The sequence below is a fragment of the Mesocricetus auratus genome, unplaced genomic scaffold, assembly GCF_017639785.1.
Source record: "Mesocricetus auratus isolate SY011 unplaced genomic scaffold, BCM_Maur_2.0 Super-Scaffold_100020, whole genome shotgun sequence".
Lineage (NCBI taxonomy): Eukaryota > Metazoa > Chordata > Mammalia > Rodentia > Cricetidae > Mesocricetus > Mesocricetus auratus.
The window spans coordinates 19,365,435-19,390,541 of record NW_024429201.1 but is presented as its reverse complement, the minus strand read 5'-3'; the positions used below and the strand labels follow the sequence as shown (position 1 = coordinate 19,390,541).

Sequence of the window (25,107 nt, the reverse complement as noted above, 5' to 3'; positions counted from 1 at the left end):
TGTTTTTGTCTCTCACTTCACTAAACACTCTATTATACTTGGCCTCTATTATACTGACTGAAATTTCACGTTTTCTTTGGGTGGGGGAGATCCCAATCAAGTCATACTGATTGTCTAGGGTGCGTGTAAAGGTTTCTCTACACCTTATCAACATTGGCATCTTTCTAGCCACTATACACATACCCTAAGAACAGCAAAGAGTCATATATTAGTGTCTGAATGTGTCAAGACCACAACAGTCCACATTCCACTGTGGATTTCATCTTTGAAAAGCCTTATTTCTGCTGGATGGGCTAGGGCATCAGAATAATTAGAAGTTGTCATCAAATCACTCACAAACTATGCCTGTACCACCCTCCCATCTGGTAAGAAGGAAAACAGGTAGCTGGGTACAGTGGTGCACACTGGTAACCCAGCACTTCAGGAGGCTGAGGCAAGAGAACTGCCATGAGTTTGAGGTCAGCCTGGGCTACATAAGGAGTCTATGGCCAACCTGGGCTACGCACCTACACCCTGTCTCAAAAAGGAAAACAAGATCACAGCAGAAAATATTTCACCGTGGACTGCATTCCACAGCAGCCCCGAGTTGCTTCTGATCCTTCTCCTCCACAGCCTGTACCAAGCTCAGCTAACCTCTTAATTCACAATATTGTAAAAATCATTTAAAAATTATTTTCTTTTTTATGTGTAGGGGTGTTGTCCCTGAGTATGCCTCTGTGTACCACGTGCATGCCTGCTGTCCATAGAGGCCAGAAGTGGGCATCAGTCCCCTGGTACTGGAGTCACAGATTGTTGTGATCCACCTTGGGGATGCTGAGAGTCAGACCCAGTCCTTTGGAAAAACAGCCAGTGCTCCTAAACTCTGAGTCCTCACTCCAGCCCCCTAAATCAATCAATCAATCTATCTATCTGTCTGTCTGTCTGTCTGTCTGTCTATCTAACTATCTATCTATCTGCTGGGAGGGAATATGTCATGGCACATGTATGGAGGTCAGAGGACACCTTGCAGGAATAGGTTCTCTCATTCCCCCATATGGGTCCTGGGATTGAACTCTGAACACCAGGCTTGGCAGCAGGTGCCTTTCCCTGCCGAACTACCCCGATGGACCCAGTTTAGGTTTTTTTGTTTTAATTCAGACTTATGCTTGTCACCTTTTATGAGAGGTGGAAAGGTCACAGGGTCATGCAGGCAGAGCACCCCACTCATTAAGCCCATCACTGTTGCTGCCCCTGGGCTCCTCCAGACAGTTGAGCAGGGCACAGAGCCAAGGTGGGGAGGGCCACCAGCCTGTCACTGGATAGGGTCTCCTTTGCTTTGCTTTGTCAGCATTTTAGGATTTAGGACTGGGGGCTGAGCTCCTGCAATAACAAAAAAAGCAGCCATTACAGAAGCACATGGCCAGGCATTGCAGGCTCTGCAGGGCTGCAGAGGAGAAGCACTGAGAGTTCCTGGTCCAAAGCCACAAAGCACGGAGAAGGTCAGCCCGGAGCAGTGGATGGATGGCAAGCTGCCACCTAAGTGCAGGATGAGGGTGGGAAGGCCTGCACAGAGTGTTTTCTTCTTTATCCAAGCCTCTTAGTAACCCGCTGCCTTAGGCTTTTCTTTCTTTTCCGTGTTTTAAAAAAAAAAACGTAATCGTCTTACAAACACAAAAATAGTCTCAAGACCTCTCCATATAAGGCATCTCCAGACAGATGGATGCTGAGCCCTTCTTGGGTTCGGTGGAGGAAGTCACTCTTCTGAGCGGGACATGGGGACAGACCTGGAGGCTCACAATGGATAGGGTCTGGTCTGAAACACAGCAGGTTAGCAGCAGGAAAGGTCACTCTCTGCTTACTTGTCTCCAGGTCATGCTCACGATTTCCAAATAAGCCCTGAGCCCAGAGGCTAGGTGCAACTGTCAGGACACACCTTAGGCAGAGACTCTGAAGCCATGGCTCCTTCCTGTTTCTAACTGAGCAGCAGAAGCCATTGCACTCCTGCTGAAGAGACGCAAGGTGTAGCTCTCCCAAGTCCTGCTCAAGGACCGACAGCCGCTTTCCTTCTGGAGCTCCAGTGACCATTGCTCAGCTCCTCCAGCTATGTTACAGGTGACCAAACTGGCAGCACAATTAACAGACAATGACAAAAGACACCACTGAAGGAAGACTGCATTTTCCCCCATTGAGCCAAACCAAAATGCAATGTCACGAAAGATAACATGTGCAGATTGAGTGGGGAAAAAACTCACAAATAACCAAAATCAGAAAAGAAAGCAAAAATAATATAGAGGCCAGATATAAGGGATTAGAAGAGGACCGGTGGCAACTCACGTAAAAGTAATGCTGCTGCACATCGTATACCCCATGCAGATGAAAGAAATCGCCGTCACCTTTAGTCTTGTGAAAAAAATAAATAAAAGCTGAGATCTAAGTTGTTGTGGGTTTTTGTTTTGAGTGTCCATTTTGGACTTTCCTTTTCCAAATCAATCCCAGAGTCACAGTGTATGAGTCACCATGAACAAAGGGTGACCAGCAAGTTAATCAGCTCCAGGCAGGAAGTCCTGGGGGGAGGCAGGCGTGCATTCACTGTCAGTTAACTACTACCTGCATGGCTGCAATCCAGAGGCCACTGGTAACTGCACAAGCCCAGCAGCCTGCCATGTTCAAAGTACTTGGCACACCTCTTCTGACGTCTGAGACGTCAAAGCATGGGACAGGACACACAGAGTGAAGGCTCTTGCACCCCAAACTTTACTCCTATTATAGCCTGCTCTGCCTCCTCATGGTCTCTTCTCACACTCTCATCTGCCAAAGCCGTGTCTTTTCATTCCCTTTCTAATTTCCTGCAAAGAAATCTGTAAGTACTATTCAAAGTTTGTCCCAATATATAGTCCCCCACACACATCTTTTTCTCTCTCCATCCTGGACATCTTTTCCAAAAGCTCTGTGCCAGTGTCTTGCAAAATGAGTACTGCAATACTTTGACATAGCATGAACAGAACTAGGAGACCAAAATTACAGTAATTCTACCAGGCTAAAATAAAATTAACTGCAAATGTCATGTTGTATTACAGATAGCAGGAACAGATACTGCTAATGTTTAGTTAAACTTTTGCTTCAATTTATGTAAATATGAGTCACCATATGTTTTATATATTGGGGTCAAGATGAAATGAAGATTATAAAAGATGTTCCTATATTAATACATTACCCCAATGTGGTAGTTTGAATGTAACGATCCCCATAAACTCACAGGGAGTGGCATTATTGGGAGGTGTGGTTTTGTTAAAGTAGGTATGGCCTTGTTGGAGGAAGTGTGTCACTGTGGGGGTGGGCTTTGAGGTCCCATGTTCAAGCCACACTCAGTGCGGCACTCAGTTCCCTTCCTGTTGCTTGTGGATCAAGATGTAGAACTCTCAGCTCCTGCTCCAGCACCAAGTCTGCCTGCATGCCACTATGTCCTACCATGATGATGATGGACTAAACCTCTGAAACTATAAGCCACCCACAATTACATGTTTTCCTTTATAAGAGCTGCCATGGTCAAAGTGTCCCTTCACAGCCAGAGAAACCCTCTGTGGATCTCTGTGAATTTGAGACAGCCTGATCTACATATCGAGTTCCAGATCTGCAAAAACTATTACTGGGGACCATACGACCCCAGACACACGCGATTCAAGAATGTGATGGGGAACGAGGCTCTGTCTGCCTTGGCACTGGCCGGTCACCTCCAGAGTCACACCTGCTATGCAGGGCTAGAAATGGTACCAGAAAGCCAAATAATAAAAATTCCAAACAATAGTAATCATCCAACACTGAAAAAACCCTCAAGTTCAGAGAGTTTGGTGGCACGCCCAAGGTCAAGTTAGCAACAATCAGCCAGAGCAGAAACCTGGGCTCCTCAGGGTCAGACCCAGCACCATCCATTTTGATACAGATTTCCTATGGAGGCAGCACAATCCAGGGTTCCTAGATGTCAGGGTCCATTTTTTCTGTGCTGGCTGTTTTATGCATCTGCTCAAGCCTCCTTAACTCAGACTGACATCGTGGGTTTCCTTGCTGTGTCATTACACAAGTTTGAGGTTTCTGAGGTTAGAGTCTGAAGAGCTTTTCAACCTCTGACTCAAGCGTACTGTATTTCCCCCAGACACAGAACTTACTACTGGATCTCATTTCCATCAGAAAACAAAGGGGGTAGTGATTCATGCCTCAAATGCTAGGCTTATCTTTGTAAAAAACTGCTTACGCCTTTTCCTGGTGGTAAAGTGACATCAGACGGCTGCACAAAATACAGAAGGCACACGGAAGATGCAGGTGCAAATATCCCGCTGACGACCCAAGTCAGACTCCCAGCTTGTTTTGCAAAGACAGTGCTTTGGTACTAAACTGAGATCAAACTGTAAATGGCTTCCGTGAACTTTGCCCTTTTACTCACAACCACCATGTGTCCGATGACACAGAATTTGTAATGATTTGCAATGTGGGTTGAACATTGCATCCTCTTGACTAACCACCATCAATTGCACCATTCACTCCTGGCGAGAATTTCAGTGGGTTTTTGGTTTTGTTTTTGTTGTTGTTGTCCCCCCCCCCGGGGTTTGTCACATTTGTAAATGATAAGACAGCAAGCCATTTTTACACAATTTTTGTGCACGTCTCTGCTTATCCCGATAGGATAAATGTCTGACCAGGAGCGACTGATTTTTACTGAAATTCCCCTTTCACAAAAGCAGCCCGGATCCAGTAGCAGAGCAGGATCTGCTCTGCTTGTGCTCTCTGCCAACACTGTGCAGTACCATTTTCAAAGCCGCATGGTTTGCAGGTAAAACTGTATCTTCTTGTATCCACTCAGATTTCTTCACTCATAGGGGTTGAGTGCTTTTCAGAGGTGTACTGGCCATTCTCTCTCTCTCTCTCTCTCTCTCTCTCTCTCTCTCTCTCTCTCTCTCTCTCTCTCTCTCTCTCTCCCTCCCAATCACCTGTATGCATATCACCTGTGTGCATATAAATAGTGTTCATACCCTATGCCCATTTTTAAGGTTTTATTTAGTCATTTGTAAGAGTGCCTTATAAAACAAGCATATTAAATTTTGACTATGAAATGTGGAGCAAATACTTTCAGCATTATTTTTAATTGTGTGGTAATTTAAAGTAATATTTTTTCTTTTACACTGTCACCAGCATAGAAATAATTCATGCTATCAGCTGGTAAAAACAGAATAGTTGGGAATTTCTCATGTTTCCATGGTAGTTGCTTTACCACACCAATTAATTTAATACCAGATGCCAAAGATGAACAGCTAATGGGGTTTTTATGACATTCTGGAAGTTCACATAATCTCCAATCACATTCAAATATTAAGGCTATTTAAGTTGGGCAGGAGAAGGGAGGGAAAGGCTTCAGGAAGTTCTAATCTCTATCATAGCTACTTCTGGGGTGAATTTTGCACACAGCTATGTGAGCCCTGTTAATTCTGCAATTTGTAATGAGACAATTAAGGGAAGGAGCCTTTAGCATTTACATTAGTGGCAGCTCCAAAGGAGAGGTTTTTAGAACCAATGCTTGTAGCTGGTATTGGGGAAGCTGCTGCCGTTTGGTTCTGGATGAAGGCGGTCTTACCAGCTAACGATTACATGTCTTCCGTGGAGTTAACCAGAGAGTGCAACTTAATGCGGGACTCACATATAACAAGGGCTGCGATTCTTGTTTACTGCTTACAAACTCCCTTGGGAGCAGGTCTAGGAAAAGCAGTGTGTTCAAAGGTGCTGTGGAAACCGACTCTGTCAAGACGTCAGCTGAATATAGTAAGAGGACAGACCAAGTGGTTGTTGACTGTACTCGGATTCACGCAGGTCCATAGCCAAGTACCAGAGCCAGCACTGACCTGTCTTGACAGACATCAACTAAGTAGCCACCCTCTATAGGAAGCTGCCCTTAGGAGTGCACTGATCTTTTGGGACTGTGAATCATTACTCAGTCCCCAGGAGTTCTATTGAAAACCAAACACAAACTATCCTGAGAAGTCCTGCTCTTGAGTGCCATGAACACAGTCCACAGTAGCAGGGAGGGGTGCTTGAGCCTCAGGTAACAGACCTGACCCTTTCTATAACTGGAAACACAAATACTCTGAACTGGGGACATTGAGTTTTGACAATAAAATTAATACAGACGCTTGAGAGTATAGCTAAGTGGCATAAGCATGGAGCCCGGGACTCAACCCTCAACACTAGAAAAAAAAAAAAAAAGCAACTTCCAGACAAGATTTTCTCTGTTGGGATTGTTAGCTTGAGCTAAATGAACAAAATTTTAAGACTGTCGTTCATTTTTAAAAAATCCAGGGGTGTATGAAAAACCTTATGTGGTGGTACACACCTATAATCCCAGCACTCTGGAGGCAGAGGCAGACAGAGGGAGAGCGAGGCCAGGCTGGGCAACATAGCAAGACTTTGTCTCAAAGACAAAAAAATAAAAAGAGAGAAAAAGGTTGAAAACCAAGCCTGGACACACCCTGATCGGGAAGCACCTCTAGCCAGCAACTGAGTAAATGGAACAAAACATCAGGCTTGGTTGGCCTGGAGCAGGATCTGGAAGAAGGCAGGAGTAAAGGATTATGAAAAGCAACGAAGACTAGTTCCCTCTTCCCACCATCCAGGCTAGGGGACAGATTCAACGTTATCTGGGAGACCCAAACCACAGATGAGTCAGATGACGGCCATATCGAAAGCTTGGAAGGGCCACAAGTGGAGTAACAGGGGAGATGACCTTAATGTCCCTTCTGCAACCTGGGAGAGGAGGATGTGGCCAACTCCAGGCAGTAATTTCAGTTCCCCAGAGCAAGTAATGAGTACATGTCTGTAACAGCCTTGCTATGATGACAAGGCAGGAGAGCTATTCCAAGCGACCCAGGGAGTTCGGACAATTGGAGTAGAAGCAACATTGTATGGATCAAGAAGAAAGTTCAGGAGAAATTGAGATAAGAATGTCTGAAGTTGGATTTGGTGAACCCCCTGACTCTGCATGGAGCAGTTACAGAGCTGGTACACAGCTGTGGAATCTCCCTTCTTCCCACACAGGGCAGCATGACAGGTAACCCTGACAATGTAGTGTTTCTAGAACCCTCATACCAAGCCTGGTACGTCCCAGGGTCTTTCCAACCAAATAGCCACCCCAATCCTCAAAGAATTGTAGCTGAAGACTTTCACTTAAATTAATATCGTTCAGAATCTTAGCCCTAAAGTATCACTCATATAAACAAAGGCAGCTAGAGAAACTCCTGGGAAAAAAGGGTGGGGGGGCACGATGGAGTGGCTCACCAACCACCCTTCCAGACAGAACAAGGAGAGGAACGGGAAAGTGGGATATATGTATGCAATGTCATTCCTGGCAAAGAAATCTGGTCTGCACCCAACAGAACTAAATGGTAAGAAGGGTCTGGTTTTACAAACACAGAGACCTGATCGAGACCACTGAGGCAAGTAAGTTACTGTGGACTTCTTCCTTTCAATGCTTTGGACAACGTTTTTAAAATGTCAATTTCCAGGGCTGGAGAGGTGGCTCAGTGGTCAAGAGCACTGGCTGCTTTTACAGAGGACCAGAATTCAATTCCCAGCACCACATGGCAACTGTCTGTAACTCTAGTTCCGGGGCATCTGACACCATTACACGAATGCACATGAAATAAAGTTTACATAGTTAAATAAACTATGTAAAAAAGTATGAAAAATTTTATAAAATGTTAATTTCCAAACAAGCAAACCGCGCCCCCCCCCTGCAAGTTCAAAGGCTCTCTATCTCAAGGTCCCTGTGTCTTCTCCGAAAGGAGAGGAGCTAGACAGGCTGCAGTTAGTTCCCTTGCCTGATTCTGCAAAAGCCTTACAGAAAATGGGGGAGCAAAAGGAGAAGAGGGTCGGGAGGCAGAGGCAGGCGGATCTCTGTGAGTTCGAGACCAGCCTGGACTACCAAGCGAGTTCCAGGACAGCCTCCAAAACAACACAGAGAAACCCTGTCTCGAAAAAAAAAAAATTAAAAAAAAAAAAGGAGAAGAGGGCCTTTAAAGTGAAGGGGAATTCTAGTCTGATATCTGGAAGGAAATGGTCTCAGAAGGTGAAAACAACCTTTGACAGTTCCTGGACCCAGCCTGTGAGGAGTAGCTACTTAGTTAACACCATCCCACAGGTGAGCAGCCTGTGAGGAGTAGCTACTCAGTTAACACCATCCCACAGGTGAGCAGCCTGTGAGGAGTAGCTACTCAGTTAACACCATCCCACAGGTGAGCAGCCTGTGAGGAGTAGCTACTTAGTTAACACCATCCCACAGGTGAGCAGCCTGTGAGGAGTAGCTACTCAGTTAACACCATCCCACAGGTGAGCAGCCTGTGAGGAGTAGCTACTCAGTTAACACCATCCCACAGGTGAGCAGCCTGTGAGGAGTAGCTACTCAGTTAACACCATCCCACAGGTGAGCAGCCTGTGAGGAGTAGCTACTCAGTTAACACCATCCCACAGGTGAGCAGCCTGTGAGGAGTAGCTACTCAGTTAACACCATCCCACAGGTGAGCAGCCTGTGAGGAGTAGCTACTCAGTTAACACCATCCCACAGGTGAGCAGCCTGTGAGGAGTAGCTACTCAGTTAACACCATCCCACAGGTGAGCAGCCTGTGAGGAGTAGCTACTCAGTTAACACCATCCCACAGGTGAGCAGCCTGTGAGGAGTAGCTACTCAGTTAACACCATCCCACAGGTGAGCAGCCTGTGAGGAGTAGCTACTCAGTTAACACCATCCCACAGGTGAGCAGCCTGTGAGGAGTAGCTACTCAGTTAACACCATCCCACAGGTGAGCAGCCTGTGAGGAGTAGCTACTTAGTTAACACCATCCCACAGGTGAGCAGCCTGTGAGGAGTAGCTACTCAGTTAACACCATCCCACAGGTGAGCAGCCTGTGAGGAGTAGCTACTTAGTTAACACCATCCCACAGGTGAGCAGCTCTGGGTAGCTCGTGAGTTCTCTAGGGTCACACAGTTAAGCCAAAGCCGGGTTGTACTTGAGTCTAACTTTTCCAACTCAGAGCTATCAGTTGCTCCAAACAAGGAAAAGATTCCCCTTCCCCCACATCAGAAAGGGATTTTCTTCTTATTTTTTAAATTAGTGATTTTACTTATTTTTCCACACGTCTATGTTTACTTTTGTTGGAAAACGTGAAAACTGTTGATAAGCTTCAATCCGAACTCAGAAACTTGTGACACTTGGCCTTGACTTTTTTGGGGGGAGAGGGTGGGTAGGAAGGGAATGAAGAGTTCTACCCTGAAACATAACAAATAAGACCTCGAAGACATCCTCCATCAATGCCAATCATGAAAAATGAAAGAAAAAAGAAACATTTCAGAGGCGGAGGGGACCAGCTGCCTGTGTCCCCTATGGCTGTGCCTTCACTTTTCAGAGCCATTTGCTGCAGCATGGCCTAGGGCTATTGTGGACTTTCAGAAGACTGATGCTTGGCTTTTGTAAGGCAAGGAAGAGATTTCCCAGGCACGCTTTGTGTCCCTGAGCTTTCACTAATTGATAGGCGGGGCTGCGGTGCTTATCTCTGTTCACTCAGCCTCCTGTGTGTGTGTGTGTGTGTGTGTGTGTGTGTGTGTGTGTGTGTGTGTGTGTGAGAGAGAGAGAGAGAGAGAGAGAGAGAGAGAGAGAGAGCACATTTCTCTGTTTTCAAGTTTTGATTGGCTTTTTTTTCTCTCCTTTTTAAAAACCTCTATGAAGTAAGACAACCAGTCATGGGTAGCAAAATTTATTAAAACCAAATTCTTCTTAGTGGAAATGAAAAAAAAAGTAGAATTTCTCTCCTCGTGCTAATCTCCTGTTTAACATGCGATGACATCATCCTATGGGGAGGGCGGCTGTGGACAGAAGACAATGTAGTGTCTGCTATAATTACAGGGCTTAGCATGCAGGATCAGGGAGGTGGCTGTGAGCAGCTCAAACCCTTCTCACTGGGCCTTCCCGGGGATACAATAGGACACAGCAATGCAGTAGGGGTCTTGCTGTGGCAGTACCAAAGGAGCAGAAATCAAAGGACTGCGCTGACCAGCTTTTTATTTTCTGATGCAAATACATTTCCAACAAGAGACCACTGAAGTAAAACTGCATCCCCCTCCCCACACCATTGAGCCAATCTGAACTGCAGTGTCACAAAAGGCAACGTGTGCATATTTTTAAAAAATCACAAACAAGCAAAAACAGAAAAGAAAGCAATTTTAGAAGCATGGTGACACCGTACATTCACAACACAAAATAAGTGTGCATCGCTTGCTGTAAGGGCAGGCGCTGTGCTGATTCCTAGGAAGCAATTAACCTTCCCAGAGGACACTGTTTTCTTTTTTTTTTTTTAAAGGAAAAAAAAACACTCATAAATTCCCCTTTCAAAACACAGGTATTGCAGGGCCGCAGTGGCGCACGCTTTTAATCCCAGAACTCAGGAGGCAGAGGCAGGTGGATTTCTTTGAGTTCCAGACCAGCCTCGAAAAAACCAAAATCAAAAATCACAGGCTTTGATGTGTATCAAAAAATGTCGAGAGAGTAGCTAGCACATTCTCTAACCATGAGGAATTCCCACAAATGAAGATTCCATTTTACAGAATTCCTCCAGTCAGACAGGACTAAAGAAGCCAGTGGGATACAAGGCAGCAGACTTGAACAATCAAATGTATCTTGTCCAAATTTATGCATTCTCAAGCAATGCATAAAAAGCAACTTCTAGAGTAACACTAAGAGTGAATGTGACACTTTGGTTATGTACTGGGGCTACAGGAAGGGATTAGTTTTTGAACCACACGGTAAGGAGGACAGAGATCTCAATCAGTTTCAAAACTTGAAGAGCCCTGATTAGACAAAGAGAAATGGAAAAACTTGGCTCTCAGGAACTTTGAGCTAACACTGTAAGGAAATTATAAGCTCAAAGCAGCTACTTATATGAGTGATGCTATCAATCACTTTGCAGAGTTGCCAATGGTACAATCAGCGTCAAGATGAAGCAACTTTCCTAACATTTCTTAGCATTTCCCCAAAGGGTAAAAAGCGCTCCTCATCACTATAGATATTTTCCTTTTTAAGAATGTGTATCCCAAAACCTGAAAAATAGAAGATATCATACTTGGTGGAATACTAGTTTATAGTTCAAAATATGTGCATATTACTTAGACAAAGAACGCCACGCCAGAGTTCACCATAGTGTCACAGGCCTGTGATCCCAGCACTGGAAATACAAGGGGGAGAGGATCTCGGTAAGTTAAAGGCTAGCCTGGTCTACATGGTGAGACTTGCCTCAGAAGCACAAGACACAAACAAAAAGAGGATGTTCTGCAATTACCATGGAGCCCGTCAACCTGGCTTTTCAATAAATGAAAATAAATAAAATGAATGAAAGCGAAATAAGTACGTAACTCACTCTTGCAATTACGGCTTTTGAATTATCTCAAAGATTCTAACATGGTGACAGCTGTGAATGGCAGATTTTCACAAACAGATTCTGTAACACAATGACTGCTTCAACTTAGGCTGAGTTAGCGTGGGTGCCGTGGGGACAGAAAAGAATATGCTCTTGTCTTTGAAAAATTAATGAAAATACATAAAACCACCACTACCAACAACAAACATGTCCATGGTGATTTAAAGTAAACTGATGCTAAAAGGCACGGCAAGGGAGAAGGGTCACAGGAGACGAAATAGATAAAAAGTGATTGAAGCACACATTTAAAAATGTTTCACCCAAGGAAAAAAGTGCCAGGTGACATTCATGGATCATTCAATATGGTCTCACTACCTCTACCCTTCACATGACCTGGAGCCTCTGAGTACTCATTAATCCTCGGTAGGGCAGGCTCATCAGTAGGGAAACTGAGGCCCAGAGAACTAAAGTATGAAGTGGAGCTTGCATTTGAACCTGTGTATTCCAGCACCAAGTGCTTGTCTTCAACTGGTCTGTCTGTCAGACTCAAGGAGGCTAGACAGGCTTGAACTCCTGTCCTTCAATTCTAGGCTACAAGACACTTCAGCAGAAACTGGCACCCGTTTCTTGAGGCTTTCTCCCCTTAAGAACCAGACAGAGCGGGGTATAGAGGAGGTTTCTGTGGGCATGGCAGCCTGAGCTGAGTGGTATTTCAGGAAAAGCCCCTGTAAAGGGAGGCAGCATTTGGGCAAAAACTCAGGACTCCAGGGATATAATGAGATGCCCCAAGGAGGCTATGCAACCTTGTTAACCTTGTCTGTTGACGCATGCTAAGCCTGGGTGGACATTTCCATGTCCAGGAAGAGAACAACAGCACTCAAAGCGGGGCATTTGGAAAAGGTCTACCGTACAAGAGTTGGTAGAAAATCATATCTCAAAAAATGGCTTTCTCTAAGGAAAAAGGTGAAGTTCTGGAAAATAACTGACATCCAAAGATATAAGACATCTCTATGAGACGATAGAGAACCATCCACATGGGGTGAGCTATGATGCACGGAAGCAGCATGACACTGACCTACGGAAAGGAAATGGTGGAGATAGCTGGCCTGGCAGAGACTGGACCAGCATCACCTCCTAAGCATCCTGTAAGCAAGTGCAGACACGAAGATGCAAAGTAACTTATCCACAAGAGCACAAATCTGCTTAGCAGAGGCCATTAAAGCCCAGGTTCTCTGTCCCATTGTTCTCAGCCATGGCCACTTGCCTTTGCCAAGTCTCTGTTACTAACTAGTTTGTAAATAAATGTCCTGCTACACCTTGGTGTTTAGAGGAAACCTATAGCTAGGAAATTGCTTATAGTGTAAGTAATCACTGAACCTTTTTGTTTTCTAATGTGGCTTGTTTTCCACTCTATAAGGTGACTGTAATTTCTTGAGCCTGTGACACCTCATGATTCACCCTTGTAGACCTAGTTCCTGGCATTACCCTAAGGCTCTTTAACTTAAAGCCTCTTTGTCTCCATGGTTAAAAGATACCCACATCGTTCCTACAAGTTTGCTGCCACCTGGAAACAGAACCACATATGAAATTAGACTCCTGAAGGACTTTGTTCTGAAACCTGCTCTGTGGTTAATTTAAAGTCTCTGGTCTCTCTTTTTCTTATTCAAAGTATGGTTTTGTTTATTGTTTTTTAATTTCCTTCTTTTTGAGTTGTAAATTGGAACTTTTTGTTGCTAACTAGTTTCAGATTTGTAAGGAGGCTGCTTACCAGGCATAGGAAATCCATTTACTGGGTAAAGTTTGCCAGCAGTGAAACTTCTAAGGATAGAATCCTATTTCTAGATGATCCCACAGAGTGAGCCAATTTGACACATTATTTCATTTGTATTTATATATTGAGTGATATATTCCAAAGGTTCTAAATAATCTGTGCTCTACGACTAAAGCAACAAAAGAAAAAGCAGACAGGGTATAATAGCATATCGAACGGGCCATGATATATGGCCTATTTAAATAACAAATATGCTAGGTGTCTAAAAATAACCCAAACTAATATTATTTGTAGAAAATCTGGCCCTGATGGATAGTGGGGAGACACAGAGATGAAAAATGAGAGAGCAGGTGACATGGGGGGTGAATGACAGTCGAGGCAGCACAACGGAAGAACAAGAGACCACTGGAGTGATGCATGGGGCTATAGCCGCGCACACTCTGACAGAAAATACTTTTCTCATAGGTAGGAGTGCATTCTGAAGTCGCAATAAGAGCTGTACTTTAGCAAACACACTAGCCAGCGATGGCTACTGTCATTATGAAGCACGATGTATGCATTGTCACAGTAGTAGATGCTACACTTTCACACGGCGGGCAGGCAGTATGGACAGGAACCCGTAACGTTTCACTATGTTATGGCATCCTTAAACAATAGTTTCCCAGCTAGGTCATGAGCCGGTGGAACCTCTGTGGTGTGCTCACATACAAACACACAGACATGTACATACACTATGACTCATGAACTTGTGAGTGGCTGCAAAACGTAGCCTTAAAATTGTAATTTAAAGATATTCTGGGCAATAAGCTTTTTAAAATAACTTAATTTTGCATTCCTTTTAGATCAGTGGGTTCTGAACCAGTGGGTCGAGACCCCTTTGGGGTCCCATATCAGATATTGTGTATATCAGATATTTATACTATGATTCACAACAGTAGCAAAATTACAGTTATGAAGTAGCAAACAAAATAGTTTGTGGTTGGGGGTTACCACAACAGAGGAACTGTATTAAAGGGTCTCAGCATTAGAAAGGTTGAGAACCATGTTGTTGATCCAGGCTGGATTTTGCGTTTAGTGGCTTACTATAGGATCATGTAATGGAGGAAACAGCTATGTACTATAAACATTACTCTTTCATAGAGAAGGCATACAGGAAAAAGGAACATGTGGCAGAGACTCAGCGAACATCCCTGTTGTACATGGATCAGAACATCAGGAATATAACATACTAGTGCATAGTCTTCAAATTCTGAGTTTCAAGCTACATAAAAGACAGACAGGGTCTCTTTTCCACCCACTCCCTCTGCAATAGTTCTGAGTTTCTCTGTGTCATGCAGAACCAGTGATTCCTCAGAAGCATTAGCAGTGACACAGAGAGCCACAGCTCTGTACTAAAAGACAATCCCATCAGTTCTGAAGTGGCCATTCACCGGAAGCCGTGCCACTGCTGCTTCCAGTCTATGGTGGAATTGCCGCCGTGGTTCATACTAAGGACCTGAAGGCATCTGTAAGTGGGTTGGACTGAGCCTGGATTCCAAACTGACAGCAAGGTGTGTTCTCTAGAGTGAGGATGTCTTTTGGCCTGTGTTTCCAATAAATGGCAATATATGCTTAAAGGGTGAACTAAATCTGAGAAAGGTAGAGAAATCTGCCTCCACTCTCTCTCTGTCTCCTGTCTCCACTCTCTCCTCTCTCCTCTCTCTCTCTGTCTCTCTCTCTCTCTCTGTCTCCTCTCTCTCTCTGTCTCCTCTCTCCTCTTTTTCATCTCTCTCTCTGTCTCTCTGTCTCTGTCTCAAATATCACTCCAAAAAGGAGAAAGAATAATGAATTTCCAAATTCATATAGACTACAAGTAGTTTAAATACATCTTAGGCTGATATTTAATTTGATTTAGGGTTCTAAGTCAATTCTGAGATGCTTGCCTTAAAAAAAAAAAACGACTGTTATCATTGGTTTCTAAACTTGGAAAAGCATAATCCTACATGGATTTATCATCAGAATCATTGAATGACTGGTCACCATACTGTCATCTATGCACATTATTACCATTGAAGCTATTATACGTAAATAAGTTTCTTTCAAGTTTTAGCATGCTATGTATAGTTTGCTGTAAACACACAATAATGTCATATAAGTATTACTAAGTTAATTAAAGTAAGTTTTAGAAAAAAAATGATCAAATTAGAGACGGGACAAATGAAACCAGTACCTTAAAGGCCTCAGATGTAAGTGGGTGGGGGTGGCTCACACCTGTGATGCCGGCACTCACTTAGGAGGCAGAGGCAGGCAGATCTCAGAGTTTGAGGCCAGCCTCGTCTATAGAGTTCCAGAATACCCAGAGCTAAACAGGGAAACCCTGCCTCAAAAAAAAAAAAAAAGCCTAAACAAACAAACAACAAGGTCTCAAACGTCAATAGCCAATCATAAGCCCTATTACCATAAAAATCACTTTCTGTTTGGATAATCACGGCTTTCTGGTGATGATCACCTGAATGCACTTTGTTGATAATAATGCGATTTGAGCGAGACTCCCCAAGGGTATTCATGTCTGCATGTACTGACTTGTTAAATTATGCTATGCTAATAGATGGTTCACATGACAAGACATGCATAGCTGGTCATGAGCACTAAAATGCAGGCCATTCTCAATTATGTACAGCACACTCAAACTACAGTCAATCCCCAAATCTATATGCCACAGTCCTCCAGCCTCCTTCCAAACACTTTAAACAAGCAGCTAGTCCGAGGTGCAAAGCAGCGCCGACTGCCAACATGTGAGCTCTTGTTTAAAGGGGAAAAGACAGTGGAGTTATTTCTGATTTGGCACTGTATAGATAAAACACCCACAAATTTGACTTTTGAAATACTTTCCACACAGGTGTCTGCCATTGTGCAAACACACATAGTTTTATCTGGCTTGCACTTTCCACAAAGATAGGAAAAGGCAAGGGCAAGAGTTGCGATGCTGGGAAGTCAACGCTCTGAGCATCTTAAGGCTGTGACTTTTTCCTGATTGACAGTCCTAGTAGGTGAGACAGACAGATTTTTCTAGATCAATTTTTTCATAGGCCTTTTAAACCTGGTTTTAAAAACATATTAAGCTGCATGGAAGACAAGCCCCCATCTGCATTTCAGTGCTGACCCACTGTGTAGCGTTCATGGCGTCCTGGGTTACAATCAGCTTCTCCCTTTTGCAAACTGTGTTCTGCAGAAGTCTGCTCCACCATGGAAGTGACAGGTCTAAGTTTATGCTTCAATAAAATTGAAGCGGTTCACTCAGAGTAGCTTACGCAGACACAAAAATAAGATGGGAGAGCATGCCACTGTATCCCACAGAATTTTTGTCCATTTTTTTGAGTGTTCTGCAGGACATTTACATGGACCTAACATAGTTTAATCCCTTTATTTTCAGAAAAGGAAAGGACACAGCAACTTTCCAGAAAGCTCCAGGGCTGACAATAGATAGATAGGCTTCTGTGCAGCCAGGGCTGTTGCACAGGCCAGGCTTTCAAGACCTGAGGAGGAAGGGAGCAGTCCTCCCTGCTTTCCCAGACGAAGTGTGCACTCCAGCCTCAGGGCAGTGAGCCTGCTAATTCACGTTCGTCTCCAGGGAACTCCGCACGATCACAATCACCCCCGTGTCTCCAGCTCTACCGCTTCCTTAGCACTCAGAGATGAAGAATTAAGCACCTGTGTCCTGCCAGAGTTTGGTTCCTTCATCAGGGATCACCAGTCCTTACAATAGCTGCTTCCATTGGTGAGCTGAAGGACTTGGCTCTAAACAGAGTTTCCAACTAGGGAACACTTGAGTTTGGGTTCAAATCTTCCCAGGCCACAAAGAGATGTCAACACCCATGTCCCAAACTGCATATCGTATATGTCCGAGCATATTCTATGCACATGTTTTTCTTTGTTTGTTTGTTTGTTTGTTTGTTTAGTGTATCCTCAATGAAAAGAATTTACAGGGCTCTCTTACAAAGGTCTGATTTACACACTGTAAGCTTAGTTGACTTGTTTACGAAGATAATTATAGCCAACTCTCAGGCTAGGATTTATCAGTGAGTTGTCTATGTCGTCTTATGCCTACAGGATTCCAAACTGAACTGCGCTTGCTGCCCATGTTTTTAATGACAGACTGCCTGGCAATGGACTCCATCCCAAGACATACCACAGACCACCAGGAGCGCCTCTCCCTTCCAGCGGATCAGGCGGCGGGGTACATAATCCATCTTTAATCTTTTGCTAGCAGGGTTTTTGTTTGTTCGTTGTTTTGCTTTGTTTTTGCCAAATGTGATATTTTTTGCTGAATTTCAGGAACCCCAAAGCAAAACTGTGAGGCGGGGTATCAGGGCCAGGGGTGCAGTGTTCTGAGAGCTCAGCTACTCCATCCCACACTCGCCTGGGAGGCTCCCACAGGAGTCTGTGAATTTGGACCAGTGGCCTAACAGTGACTGTTTTTGTAACCACTGAAATCCCACTTTATTAAGGAAACCCTGGCTTAAGGCAAAGGGCAGATGTAGGGACAACAAAGGCAGTCCTTAGGATGCTGTATTTTATCTTGGTCCCTCCAGGAAGCAGACCTCATCAGACAACCGAGGTGTGGTGGACCCTGATGCCTACTTTTCATCGCGTACTTCTCCTCCCAAGTCACATATGGGCTCTCTCGCCTTGTTTTCCGTGAGCATTCACCTCACTAGCCCTAAGTACAGGCAGTCCTGTAAGCCCCGGAAGAGTCGATTAAAGCCACGTTATTCTTGTTTTGTCTTCCTGTTAGCTGCCCAGGCCCTGCAGCTCATTTTTAAGGTGCTTTCCCGGGCAGGGGTACTTCTTACTTTGCCACATGTCTCCAGAACCAGGGAAACATGACCTCACACACATAGTGATTGCCCTCAGACCGCAGTGCGCAAACAAAAGCCCCGGAGTGCGATGCTTGGAGATGCTTGATGGTTGCCCCGGTAACGGCTCGTTAGTCTTGGGCTGCTGCTGGGGGCGGAGAGCTGGCACCTGGGCAACCTTTGTCAACATGACTAGTCCCGGGTTGGAGCAATCAAAACGTGGGACTTGTTTGGCTTTCCATCTTCACTCCTGAGTTTTAGGAATCAGAGTAAATCCCCTCCCCACACACAAAATCGGTAACTGAAGAAAGCGCTTTCTTTGTAAAATAGTGCCGAGTTTTAAAGGAGTGAATGGTGTCTCTTCCTAACTAAATTATGAAGAGTGGGGATATCTTCTCCCACATTTCCCTTCACACTTCTTTGCTTATTAGTAAGTACTCAGTGTCGTTTGCATGAAGTTCGAGACTCGATCTTCCTCCCTCATTTGCCATTCTCTCGCGTGCATCACCACAAATGCAAAACGTGGCCCAAAAGGTGGCAGTGCGCGGGGCTGGGGCTGCCTGGCAACTGCTGCGTGCTTTTAAAACCTGACTAAAATCATGGACACATTAGCCCTGAAAAGGAAGCGAAAAGCACGGAGGCCGCCTGCAATACCACCCTTGGTGAGCAGTGACAGCTGCCTTTCTGGCCTGCACTTAGCTGGACTTAATGGATGGTTATTGGCGTTCCCTAACACGGCTGCTGAGCCCAGGCAGCCCGCTTCCTGCCACCTCCCTGCCTATGCCGGTCTGTATCGAGTAGTTCCATAGTGCCCATTAGGAACCCTTGAGAGCCATTACTGTCGGCAGACTAAAACATCCTTTCTACTCAGGTTTAAAAGAAAAAAAAAGTGAGATGAATAGTTATTTCTAGGTGGTCCGAATGAGCCATCATTAACTCCCTAAGGAATGAAGGTGCCTGAACACAGCAATGACACGATGTTTTTTCCTTTATGTTGGCCACACCTGTACCAAAGGGGGGAAATCTCCTAGTGTGTTAGGATGTGCATATAAAAAAGCCCCTGACATTTCAAAGCGGAGAGGAATGCCGATCTCACAGGAACTGAGTCTTGAGTCTTGTGCTATATACACCACAAGATTCTGAATAGGTCAGCTCTTGGGCTACGTTGGAAATTGCAGGCTATATGCTGCAGTGTGGACCCTGCAGTCTAAAAGGGAACAATAGGACAGGAGCAGGTAGGGCCAAGGGATGCTAAGCACACAGCCATCCCTGCCAGTGGGCTGGGTAGGCTTGAGCAGGAGGGCCAGGATGAGCCTAGGAGTTTGCATTAAAATAGCTCCTTCCCAGGCAAGCACCATTTACCCCAGTGAGTACTGAACAGAGAGGCCTGGCTATTTCATGAAAAAAAAAAAAAAGACTTTCCATCTTAACATCAGAGTTCCTCCTGTCATCTTGGACAATAACACGATGAAAAAGAACGAGGGAGCCATGTGAGCTTGGGGACAGGGACCCTGCCCTGACTATGTACCTAGGACAAAGGAAGCAGCAGGGTGAAGCCTTGGCTTTGCAGAGGTCGCAGGTTCCCTGAGTGATAAGTCGGTCTCCTGAATGCAATGGGGGCTTGTGTTTGTGTGCTTTATTGCTTCAAGGCTGAGAGCAAAGCTGACGATACACCCATAATTCACCATCACAGAGCAGGGGGGATACTCTGCACATGCCACTAAGCCATAATTCTATGCAATGACTAAATATACAGGACAGGATGCAGAAATATGATAAACACATCGTAAGAATAGCTGTATCTGTCTTATGACTTTGAAGGCAAACGTTGGTCATGAGACCTCAACTCATGAACCTGAAAGGAACTCGCATGAATGCAGCCGAAAGGGTTGGTTTTAATTCTCCACCTACATCAAGCTCCGGAAAGGATATTTTTAGCAGTCACTGAGCACAGACCTAAAGATGCTCACCTGCAGTTTGTTTGTCTTTCATCCTCTACAGGAGAGACACCAGTGCTTAAACAGAACCACCCAGGTACACGTTCCAAAATCAGTCACAACCGTATGAAGGCTTTTGTGAATGTGATCTCGTAGCAATAAAACTAGTCACAGAATGTAAATACGCCAAAGTTGTACTGTTTATTCAGCTGAGTGAGGAAATAAACCACAGGAAATCTGAGTTTCTTAAAATTGGCAGAGACTCTAGGTCCTGGTGTGTTGAAGAGAGAAGAGGAAATGGTGGTGGGATTGAAAGGACGAGGCTTGGAAGGGAGACAGCTAGGGCTGTCACCATCCTTGCTTTCAGTGTGGCAGGCCATGCTGCAAGCGGTCTAACCTCTGCTCTGCTCGTCAGTACGCCAGCACATTGCCTTCATTTTGCTCTGGTGCCCAAAGGACTGAGATTACTGAAAATGTACCTGTGACTAAACTCAAAGGATCTGGCTGCCACTACACAAAAGGAGCAGAGCCACGCCTCCTGAGAATGCCAAAGGCAACTGTGTCTGAGGCGTATTGTTGATGTAAACTAAAATTTATTTCAGGAAGGAAGCCAGCCATATATCTGAACTTGGTATTTCCCACAGACAATAAGAATCAGCACACATACAAGCCACAGATATTCTTTGTGAAGATGGGAAATAGCTACTCAATGTGTTTGTACACATTAATTCAATTGCTCTTCATGAAAACTATGAAGTAGAAGTAAGCATTTTGCTTTACAAGCCAGGAAAGTAAGATGAATGTCCAAGGTCATTCAGAAAAAGAGTCCATTACACGACTACCAGCAAATGTGGGGAGCTGGCTCCAGAATCTATACTGTTACACTGTGCTGGTGACAAGGAACTGGGGTATCAGAAAATTTAACTATGCTAAAGAATATATAAAAGTGGCAAAGGCAGAGAAAGGAGAAACTGGTGCCCTTTCCCATTGGGGAATGACTTCCTTCTCTCCCTCCCTCCCTCCTTTCCTTCCTTCCTTCCTTCCTTCCTTCCTTCCTTCCTTCCTTCCTTCCTTCCTTCCCTTTTTTGTTTTTGTATGAGAGGGGTGTCTCTCCATCACGGTCGTGCAATACTTCCTATGCCCTCAGAAGATAGCATCCCCTGTAACTATATGTTTCCAAGATCTACAGTTAAGCTTGGGAAAGAAAAAATAGAAATGGAAGTGAATAGAATTCTATACACCATGGTAAGCCTGAGCTTCCATGTAAGGTCTTGCAGATTCTTACTCCTGGAGACCTGCAACATTGACTCAAATCCAACATCATTAAGGCACAAAAATCATATAAACAAACAACAGCTTCCTGATGGCATGGGGACTCAGAATAGAAGGGCATATAACATGTTGCTTTATGTTATGAAAACTCCGCTGCTGAGCTGTCTCTTGAGTGAAAGATAAGCTGTTGTCTCAGGACCTCTGTGCCTCCTAGGCCAGGTCTCACACGGCCAGAAAGCTTCAATCAGGGAAAATCTGCAGGGAATGGCTTTGGTACACAGCAGCAGGAGTGTGCCAAGTGATCGTGAGGCAAGTCCATGCTCAGCTGGTTAGAGACACTGGTGTAGACCTCAGTGGCTGACCAGTCCCAAAAGTATATAGTCTGCCAATGCTATAGGATAGGACTTCAAGACCTCTGGACTGTTGTTCTGAAGGACTCACACTGTGCCAACCCATCTAGTGTACAAAAGGACACCTATGTCCCAGGACCTGAATGACAAATCAGACTACTTTTGAGTGAGACATGATTGGACTCCCCCTGAGCCCCAAAGCCCCAATACAAAGTCTATATTAGTATGAGAGTGAGGGCCTATTTCCACCCACATGGTCTGTCCTTTGCAATTAAGGCAACATCTATATATGACCACTGACTCTTAAACATAATAAAGGAATTAACAACCAACATAAATGTACAATGGGTTTGACCTCCAACTGGGCCCTTGACTTCTGAGTCACGGATGGTAACAAATATTTTACAGTAAGACTGCTAGTTAAAAACTCACCAAACCAAATCAACCAAGCAATGAACAACAAATTTGGGTTGTTTGGGGTTTTGTTGTTATTGTTGTCTGTTGTTTTTCAAGACAGAGTTTCTCTGTGCAGCCTTGGTTGTCCTGGATCTCACGCTGTAGACCAGGCTGGTCTCTAATTCAGAGATCCACCTGCCTCTGCCTCCCCAGTGCTGGGATTAAAGGCGTGTGCCACCAACACCTGGTCAAATAGACCTATTTTATGCCTAGGGTGCAGGGCTTTATGCCTTCATGTGACTGCTAGATGCCTGTTACTCACTTCACCCTTCAGAGTTCATGGCATGTGCTAGGCTCCATTTAATAGTGCTAGGTGATGGTTTTTGTTTTGTTTTCTTTGTTTGTTTTGTTATTGTTGTTTTTTTAGGACTCCATCATTCACTGGATTCCTTGTCACTAAACAGACTTAGATTTTTGAAACTAAATGAGGTGTGGCTGATCCCACTGTAAGTAGCCTGAGAGACACAACTCGGCTTTTAGTGAGTTTCAAGTGAGTGGGGAGGAGCTGGTAGATGAGAATCACACTAAATTTCTCCAGTGTGTTCAGGAATCTTGGATAAAGGTTTCCTTGAGTTCAAAGCAAGGATCATCTTGCTATCTCCACCCACCCCAATCTCTATTGCCCTTGAGCCTCTTTCCACAGCACATGAGAGTCAATATGAATTGTGCCTTCATCATTGGCAGACTTTACAATTTGGATTATAATTTTATAATTATAATTTTAGATTTGGGGGTTAAAGATGCAAAGGCCCCAAACCCCAAATCTCCAAAAATTTGAGACTCTTCTGGTCCCAAACATTTTAGATATGGAATATTTGACCTGTAGTAGAGTCTTGGTTTGAAAACTTCATGCCTCCACAGGGGCACCATGCATGGCTTTGCTGAGAGGGAAGCTGGGCACTAAGGGACTGTTTAAATATTAACTCATTCTGCAGCTGCCCAGAATGCTAAGGGCACTGTTCATATAGAAGCCGGTCCCCAAACCCAACAACGACACTACTAGATAGGTGACATGTTCTTATAGCAGGAAGAACAGGATAAGTCAGGCTAACACGGTAATTTGGCAAGATTTCTCTTTCTAGTTTCCAGAGCAGCTCACGCTAGGCCTTTAGTTCGGAAAGTGTTAACTCTTGAGCAGTTTTTTGCAGTCTTTCATTTTGCAATACACATTTGTCATCACATAAAGACAATCCAAATATGAACATATATAATGAAAGCCACATGTTTACAAAAGAAAGAAAAAAGCCTTGCAAAACAGAAAGCAGGAAGAACCTACAGAGACGCTTGGCTTTTACTTGTTGAAACAAACATACTTGTTGTCAAAGAGCACTTATCTTTTATGAGATGGTTACAGGGATTTGCAAGACATAAAACACAATAATGAGAAAATACCTTAAGTTGCAGCAAAGTAGGGGCTGATGGTCCCTAGGTAGCGTCCTCCCCACACCCCACCTACCATCTTCTCTAAGTTCTGTACTGGGAAGCTACAGTTGCAGGTCACTGAAATATGCGGGGTTTTATTCTAATCTCAAATTCAAGAGGAAAAGCAGGGGACAGTCTCATGGCCATATTACTAAGCTAAGAATGACTCATGAAGGCATCGACATTATACACACATGGTTTGGAATCTCAGTACACATGGATAACAACGGAATATGATCTAATCATCTAAAAAGTCCAACCTTCTTTCCTGATGTTCTGTCAGTGCCAGTAAGAGCAGAGAAGAGAGGCATGTAGACAGAAAACTCTTGATTTTACACAAGATTCAGATAATAGTCAAGAAATAAAATGTTACCATTTCAATGGCAACCCTTTTGACAGACACACCTGGGTTTAGAAAGTTCATGACTGAGAAAACTGTTTTATGATGCCCAAATGGGACCAGATGGGAGAAATGCATCGCTCACAAAGGAAAAAAAGATGAGTCTGCATAAATAACCACCAAAGCCCAGAGCCGTGGGCAGGAAACATCCTCACCGAGAGGCTTGTCAGGGAATAACTTCGTTTATGACCATTGTTTGTGTCCTTACCTTCGATTCTCTTACTGAGTTCTTTTTTATTCTGAAATAATAAGGCTGGAACATCAGACTCTTCCCCACACTGAGGAAGATCTGTGAGCTGAAAAACACCTTTTGTGTCTGAAATGCCATGTGGCCTTTTTCTTTCTAGAGAAGGGAGTTGGAGGATCATAAGGGCACCCAATTTGTACTCATAGCTTTGAGTAAAATTAATATTGAAGTAGTCTGTAATCCCCCTTGAGGTCAGAGACATTGAAACAAAAAAGGGAAATAACCTGAACTTTGAAACCTCTCACCTTGAGTCCATTCCCTAAATAACCTACACGGTAATCACTTAAATTCTACTTTCTTAGGTTGTGGCTACTGGCTAAAGTCACTGACACAAACACAATACAAAGAAACTTGTAGCAATGAGACGAGGCTTTTTGTTGTTATTATTATTGTTTTGTGGTGCCCCTCCTTCCCTCTGCACCCCCCCCCCACCCCACATGCTAGGCAAAGCTTTCCTCGCCAATGGTCACACCCCTCATCCTGTCAAGGTCTGGGCTAATGCTACTAGAAGCCTCACCTGGAACTTCAGGAGAGAATCTTGCAGAGTGTCGAGATACAAAAAGTTTGAGTTCTTGGTCCAAGTTGCATTCAATCAGGTTTGTGTCCCATGATCGGATCCCTGCGGAGGAAAAGGAAGACAGTTGGCAGGCTTCCAGTGAGGCATCTCCCAGTGGACCTGGAAAGCATCCCCACAAAGGTTTCTTTTTCTGTAGAGTCCCTTAACTAGCAATGGATGCCCACGAATGGAGAAGGGGAGGTCCCTCCACTGAGCTGACAGTGGGGCTGAGCTTCTGCCCTTCGTAAAACCTAAACACAGCGCTGCTGGAGGCTGGGGAGAAAACAGTTATTAGGGAAATGGCAGACTGGAGAACAGAGAGAAAGGGCAAAGGATGCCAGTTCTGGCTAAGAGGCTGCAGAGCAACGCCGGCTTCTTCGGGATCCACGACTACGTAACCGTGTCAGGCGCAAGTGGGATAGGAAGCCTCCATTCAAG

The 25,107-nt window shown here is 44.5% G+C and overlaps 1 protein-coding gene across 1 annotated transcript in view; it reads right to left on the bottom strand.

The window, feature by feature from the left end:
• Positions 1 to 25,107, bottom strand: part of Map1b (microtubule associated protein 1B) — a 96,897-nt gene that overhangs the window by 63,987 nt on the left and 7,803 nt on the right. Inside the window, exon 2 of the mRNA XM_040729101.1 lies at positions 24,631 to 24,732. Coding sequence (XP_040585035.1) covers positions 24,631 to 24,732 — 102 coding nt within the window. The remainder of the gene's footprint in view (positions 1 to 24,630; positions 24,733 to 25,107) is intronic.